Source organism: Euphorbia lathyris, chromosome 7 (assembly GCF_963576675.1).
Source record: "Euphorbia lathyris chromosome 7, ddEupLath1.1, whole genome shotgun sequence".
Classification (NCBI taxonomy): domain Eukaryota; kingdom Viridiplantae; phylum Streptophyta; class Magnoliopsida; order Malpighiales; family Euphorbiaceae; genus Euphorbia; species Euphorbia lathyris.
In genome coordinates, this window is record NC_088916.1 from 80,999,305 (window position 1) to 81,007,106 (window position 7,802).

At 38.8% G+C, this 7,802-nt stretch overlaps 1 protein-coding gene across 13 annotated transcripts; it reads right to left on the reverse strand.

Moving 5' to 3' along the window:
• Nucleotides 1-271: 271 nt before the first annotated feature.
• Nucleotides 272-7,577, reverse strand: LOC136235216 (glutamate receptor 3.3). Of its 13 annotated transcripts, none has more exons than XM_066024780.1 (8): nt 7,421-7,577; nt 6,831-6,923; nt 5,550-5,871; nt 4,120-5,462; nt 3,554-3,831; nt 3,382-3,413; nt 2,353-2,762; nt 272-1,038 (listed from the first exon to the last, which is right to left on the reverse strand). In XM_066024780.1, the coding sequence occupies exons 3-8, from the start codon at nt 5,842-5,844 to the stop codon at nt 571-573; spliced, it is 2,826 nt and encodes a 941-aa protein (XP_065880852.1). In that variant the 5' UTR covers nt 5,845-5,871; nt 6,831-6,923; nt 7,421-7,577; the 3' UTR covers nt 272-570. The 13 variants fall into 13 exon arrangements, with proteins under 13 accessions (XP_065880852.1, XP_065880858.1, XP_065880859.1 ...); XM_066024786.1 differs by having other exon boundaries at nt 5,550-5,908; XM_066024787.1 differs by having other exon boundaries at nt 6,831-6,904; nt 7,421-7,574.
• Nucleotides 7,578-7,802: the final 225 nt, after the last annotated feature.

Below are 7,802 nucleotides of genomic sequence, written 5' to 3' on the forward strand. Positions count from 1 at the left end.
ATTTAATTTTGTTATTTTCTTGGTTATTAACTTAGTTAAATCAGTACTAATCCTTTGGGTTCGACCTTTGCTTACCCTTTTTACAAATCCATATTTCGGTCAAGTAAAGTTATATTTATCTTTGGTGGATTCGACACCCGTCAATTCTTCCAAACTCGATTTTCTCCTCTTCCATTTTGTGATTTTCATCATTAGAATCGCCAAATCGATCTTCTCATCTCCTAAACTTGACGGAAAAGTTAAATAAGGACCAAATCCATAACAAAATCAATGTGTAAAAATAATTGATTAAAACACGTAAAGTTCAGGGGCTTAATTATGTTTTTTTTTTTTTGTGCCTAATAATAATAAGCTTTTCTGTGGATTTTGAACAAGATCTGCTACAACTTCTACAAAAAATGATACAACTTTTACCCATATAAACACTTGAAATGGCTTCAACCATAAGGTGTTAAGCTACTCATTGTGTATAAACTTACAATATACTCTACCGTAGCGTGTTATATTTATATCGTAAATCATCTAAGTCAGCATTCCGGTACTAAAATTATCGACGTCAATTTATAATATTCAGGTGAGTTCCATTCCTTTCCTCTTCGTATTTCTTCCTAACTCTTCATCCCTGTCATTATCGGACAATGATCTCTCCATCTTCCGTCTCTTATCCCTTCTCCTCGACGTATCTTTCTTCTCATCCATTATCGAAATAAGTCTTTGCAGACGCCTAGAGCGCGTGCCTGAACGCGCGCTAGCTTCACCGGGGGAAATGGTTTCTTCTTCTGGGGGTGCTCGACGTAACTTGTGTATGATCTTGCAGAAGTGTATGAAGAGAGCTAAGAAGCAAGCTATGCCGCATATGAGGAAGAGTCCCCAAAAGCTTTCGAGGTGAAGTCTATCGGATTCGAGTTCGGCTGCATCGGAACTGCAACTGTCGGGTAAGAGCCATTTGTCGTGGATTCTTTGTAGATCACCGTTCTCCGATAGCTCTAGAATTGCTGTTGACATGTCTACTGATAATGGAGAGTCCCGTGGAAATGCCTGGCGTGCAGAAAAGGCGAAATGAGAAGGAAGAAAGCACAAGATATGACACCCGAATACACATCGAATCGGTAAAATCTATGCACTCATGGTTATTGAAGATTACGGTCTATTTCACAAAAGTTAATTAACTTCATTTTCTTTCGATAAAATCACCGAATTTCATATTTGGTTTCAATAAAGTCATTTTGGCCAATTTAAACATAAAAACTCACTGCAATGACGTGACTTATATGCCAACTAAGCGTGATGTCGGATATGTCTGACTTTTACAGCTAACGTGTCAGCAAGGCACCAGCCACGTGTGTGGCATGTGGCACACGCACATCCTAAGATATATTTTTTTTTTCAAAAATCACAACTTTATCCGACATGGCACTTAGTTAGCATATAGCTACCTATCTTATGTCACGTTAACGTTCCAGTGAGCTTTATAAACAGATTAGCTGAAATGACTTTATTGAAATTAAATAGGAAGATCAGTGATTTTATAGAAAGCAAACGAAGTTCAGTGGCCTTTGTGAAATAGACCCTAAACTTCAGTGACCGTCAATGCAATTTACCCCATATCGGATGCAAACTTAACGAGTACTGTTATAGGAACATTGATTTGTAAACATTATAGGGATGTAATCTCGTGAATATAATCACTTTTCAGATAAGAATTTTTCAGTTCAAATACTTTAAAAATAACGGCTAAATTACACTCATGGCCCCTAAACTTTGCACTTACTTTCATTATGGCCCCTGAACTTCAAAACCGAATATTATAGCCCCTCAACTTTTTCATTTACATTCATTATGGCCCCTGAACTTCAAAACCGAATATTATGGCCTAAACTTTACACTTGACTAACATAATGACCATTTTTAACGTTGATCAATATGATCATTCCAACTGTAGGTAACCCTCTATTATAGAACTGGTAGAAATGATATTCTGAACTACTTTAATTCTTGAATTTTTTAGTTTTGAGACCGTTTAGGTGTTGTTTGGTTACGAGAGAAAGTGGTTGTTAAGAGAGAGAAATATCAAAAAATTGTGATTTGAAAAATTAAAAATGGTGGTTCCATGGGAAATACGGTCTAAACAACTCTAATTCTTGGATTTTTTCATTTTGAGACCATTATTGGTGATTTTGACATGGTCAACGTTAAAAGGGGTCATTATGTTAGTAAAGTGTAAAGTTCAAGGGTCATAATGTTCGGCTTTGAAGTTCAGGGGCCATAATGAAAGTAAGTGTAAAGTTCAGGGGTCATGAATGTAATTTACCCGACAAATAAAACCATGAAAAGAGCAGGAAAAGTACTCACAAAACCCCAGCCACTTTTGGTAAATTCTTGGCCAACAATCCTGAATGTGCACTGGCTTGAGAGGAAGATTTCAACATAAGGAAGTTCATCAACAATAGCAGCAACACCCCCCTCCTTCTTCGGACCGCGCTGGAGCGCTGTAGCGTACGCTTCAGGCGAGCCGAGGGCAACGAGCCTAGACTTCGGTATACCAAGTTCCTCAGTCAGATAGTACTCGGCAAAAGATCCAACTTGGTAACCAATGGGTTCATCATTTTCCTTCAAGCTTTCAATTCCTTTGACAGGCGAATATAGCTGTTGTACAGTGAGTATCGATGTTAAACTCGCCGTGTAGCTCGAGTTTATTATTAGAACCACAAAGAGCCATATGACTAACACAAGGCGACCGAGAGTGCTCACTGTTGTTTCCCCTGCAATGGAGCACAAAAGTGAACTTTGTCAAATAAATGCCTCAATAAGGGGGTAAATTACATACGTGGTGTACAACCTTTGTCCTATTTCACACTTTGGTATACAATCTTCAATTTTGCAGACAAAAGTGTACAACATTTTGGTGATCTCCCACTGAAATGTACACACGGTAATTATAACCGGTCAACTCGCCACGTCAGCAAATTGACATCCTTAAAACTCAAAAGTTGACCGATCAACGTGCCACATCAGCAATCTTGACTTTTATGGTGGTCAAATTGCTGACGTGGCACGTTGACGGGTTATAATTACCAACTATACACTTTAGTGGGAGGTCACCAGGTTGTACAATTTGGTGTGGACAATGTGCCACATCAGCAATCTTGACTTTTATGGTGGTCAAATTGCTGACATGGCACATTGACCGGTTATAATTACCAGTTATACACTTTAGTGGAAGGTCACCAAAATGTTGTACAGTTTGGTGTGGAAAATCGAATGTTGTACACCAAAGTGTGAAAAATGACAAAAGTTGTACAACACGTATGTAATTTACCCCTCAATAAGGAAAAATAAGATTTCGAATTTCGAAAACACGAGTTCCATAGTTTCACTTACTATGGGCGAAAAACATAGTTGAGAGGCTGAACCTGCAAGCATTAACAAACAAAAGACTGAGTATATGCGAATCAATTTTCGTTGAAAACATCCTCCGCATAACAGAATTCTCAATATTGCTAGAACGCGAGTCCAGAAATATAAAAAATGAAGTACTGATATAAGAACTGACCATAAAATTGTTACAGCTTGTCGTTTGGGAGAGCCTCGGAACTCATCGTTGAACCTATGTTCGAGAATCCACACCACTATACCAACGACAACGAAGAAGCTAGCAGTAACAGTCCACATAAGAGGACTAAACGGTCGGAGGAAAGCCCAAGCCCCTGTATTCAGCTTCTTAAATGGAGCCACAACAACCAATCCAGATGATACGTATGGCTGCGTAAAATCTACGATTCTGGTTCGGTTTGTGACTATAGCAATATCACCAACAACAGCATCAAGTGACTGCAACAAGAACACAAAACATTCAATCAATGGAAAAACCGACTTCTAATGAATCCGATGAATTTCAAGCAATAAATTATCAAAGTAGTGTCACATGGACCCTAATGACCACGTGAATTTGGTCATTCACCGTTGGATCTAGGCTGATTAAAATCCTAGCCTTAGGATGATTTGAATCTTCACCCTGAGATTTTAATCAGCCTAGATACAACGGCGAATGACCAAATTCACGTGGTCATCAGGGTGCATGTGAACACTACTGTAAATTATCATGTAGTTGCTACTCACACCAGATGTCAACAAGTTCACAAGCTCGGTGTAGCTCGGGTTTTCCTTGCCGTTTCCAAAGGGGACAAATTGATATGGAACAGCATATGGTAATAAACTTATAGCAGATGTGAATACATCTATGCAAAAGCCTTTGAACATGTTAGTCCCTCTGACTTGTGATACAAATTCCTTGAAACCGACCCGAATAGGCACACCGACTCTCAGTTGCTTCCCATTGTTCGGGAATACCCATCCACGGGGTTTGACTAATGTATCTCCAGGCCAAATGACATGGTACAGTTGCTGGTTTGAACTCGAACGATTAGGTGGCCTTGTGTAGAGTATCTCAGGAGCCACAGTTGATAAACCGGAATAATTGGACCAGAAACCGATCCGCCTAAACCCAGTTCCAATCACATTTATAACATCATATGCAGGGAGAATCAGGGATTTGTCTGAATCAAACTTCACAGTGCCTGTTAAGCCGACGAGGTTACTCTGCAATATGTTCTTTAGAAGAAGTTTCCCGTCATCAAAGATGCTCAACGCATCAAGATGAAGATCGCTACTTTTCATCGAACGCAACCTCGAATCGTTTGAGAACGAGATAATGCCACCCTGGTCAAAAAATGCATCAAGAGCATGAGCAATTAGCCAGACAGAATCGTACGCATAAAGTCCATATGAATTCAGCCCGAAAGAGCCCTTAGTTAACTTGCTCCACCTAGATGTAAAGGATCTCTTTCTACTTGAATCGGGTGTGTGTTGTCGCAAAGCAAGAACGCCTTGTATTGTATCCATGGTCTCTGCAGGTAGAGGAGAAAAAGTATCTAAAAATGATGACAGCCAATCCGTGGCTATCCATACATACCCATTACCGATCATACCAAGATATTTTGCGACAGAAAAGACTGTAAAACCCATTTTCGGATTTAAATGAAGAACGATAACTCGAGACTCCATTAAGGCAACCTTCACAAGAAGATCCATGATGTCCCCATGATTAACTTCAGATTGTGGTTGAATCCCAACCTTGTAGGATATTTTACACCGCTGCTCAGCAAGCTTATCACTTAGAGCTAATATCCCGTTTCTTCCGTAATCATCGTCGACAAAAATGGCAATAACCTGCTTCCAGTCATAATGCTCAACAATCTCAGCTACTGCAGCCATTTGGTATAGATCACTTTGTGTTGTCCTAACAAAAAACGGGTACTGAAGCGAGTTAAGAGTAGGATCTGTTGCTGCAAACGATAATAGAGGAACTTGGAGTTCGTTCACGACATGGGATATGATATGACCCACTACAGATGATTGGGGGCCTATAACAGCAACGATATCCATCTCCATGAAACGCAAAGCTGTCACAAATTCAGCGAAGTTGAAACCGATTCCATACCGAGTCAAATAAGCAACTTATAAGGGGAAGGAAGGAGGTAGAAACTTACCTTCAACCATGCCTGTAAACCCACTACAGTTGGAATTATGCATTTGTAGAGCGAGTTTGGTTCCGCGCAGGATACTCGAATTTGCATTTACGTCTTTCACAGCTTCGTCGATTGCAACCTTGGCTACTCTTCCTATAGTAGATTCAAATGTAAAAATGGCTCCAATATTTACAACAGCTGGTCTCGAAGTAACATTCCTACTATAACCGGTAGAAAACAGTCCAAAAAAGAGAGAAAAAAACGAGACCAGTACTACCGGATTCATTTCAGATCCACCCACGATTATCTTCGCCATGATGAAGACGGAATTTACTCACTGCAACTGCCAAAAGAATATGCATTTGATTGAGTAATAGATTCTGCATCAATGGAAAACTCAATTTAACAATAGCAATTTAAAAAGATTCAGAAGAGTATGAGTAATAACCTATGTTGCACGGACACGGACATGGACACGAAACGCAGAAATGCTACAAAAGAGAAGTGTCCGTGCAACATAGGTAATAACTAATCAACCAACTTGTGCACTCTTCATGAGAATGCCTATGAGTAATAACCTACGTTGCATGGACACGGACATGAAACACTACAAAAGAGAAGTGTCTGTGTTCCCATGCAACATAGGTAACAACCACATGACACTCTTGATTTCTGTAGACAAAACAAAGGAGATAACCTGATTAATAAAGACAACCCATCAGACAAGGACAGATCCAGGGGGGTTTTGGGGGGCTTGAGCACCCACTGATCGCTGGAAATAGCACCCGTAAAGCACCCCCTATCAGGGGATCCATCGGTGCCGTAAACCATAGACCTCGATGAGGATTTAAAGTGGAATTCATAGATCACCTACTAATAAGGGCTAAATTTTGGAGTGGGGAATGGAACCTCAAACTGACAAGCAGACATTCAACTCCTTACCACTCGGACCAACCCTCATGGGCTCCATCAGTGCCGTTTGACACTACATTTACATCATATAACACATCATATAACATGATTATGATGCGATAACCCTTCTGACAGGGACAGATCCAAGGGGGGTTTTGGGGGGCCAAATTTTTTATAGAAACTGTGAACAGAACTTTAATATTTTTTTATATAAAAACAATAAAAAAATATCAATATAGCCCCCCGTAAATCACGATAAGCACCCCCAATCAGTGATTCCTGGATCCATCAGTGCCGTTTGACACTACATTTACATCATATAACACGATTATGATACGACAACCCGTTTCGAGACCCCTAATGTAGAGAAAAGGAAGTAAGGACACCAACCTCATCAAGGAAAAGAAAATCCCACATGAGAAACAAGTGGAATACCAAGCAGCAAACTTCTCTCTGGAATAAGACTGAGAATTTACAAAGCTTCTGGTTAAAAAAACACCTCAATCAGAAACAATAGCATAATCATAACAATAAAAAAACAGAGAAATCATCAATCTATCTGGATTCACAAAGATGCTTCAATAGTTTTGCTTGAAAATGACACAAACTTCCAATTTTAAAGCAAAAATTAAGAAATTGAAGAAGAACTGATAATTACAGGTTGGAAAAGCCAGAATCAGATTCTCTCCTGCCTAAACTAAAACTAAAATTTGATTCCATGAAAAAGCCCCCTAAATAATCGAAGCAAAAGCAAAGGCATTTCATCAAACACCATGTGCGCATTCATTCACACCTATTTTCAATTAAATAAACATTTTGCTCAAAATCCAGTTGACAAACACACCTGAAAATGGAGGAACATTGAGAATCTAATCTATCATTCTAGTTAGAGCCAAAACAGGGAATTTTTGGAAAACGAACAATCCAGAGAGCAGATTCCAAAATTCACGTGGTTCACACTGAGAGAAAGAGATGCTTACTTGAAGGAGAGACATGTCCTTAGCTTTTGTGCCTTGTTCTTGAATTTGAATTTTGATGTTTCCAAGTAAATTCGGTTTTCTTCTGGTGTGTAGAATTCTGACTGATAATGATTGATGCTGACTCTAATCATTGACTGCATAATCTATATTGTTAGATTCATCCATAGATTATTAAAGATTAGATTATTTAGTTTAATTATCAGTTTATTTATGGGATAGGCTATAAAAATAGCCTAGAGTTTTTGGAAAATTATCAATGCTACAAAATAGCATCAATGTAGTTTTTTTTTTTTTTTTATAACCAGCATCAATGTAGTTTAAATTTAAAAAAAAAATACCAATTTAGATCCGATAACAAAATATTATATGTTATTCATAGGCC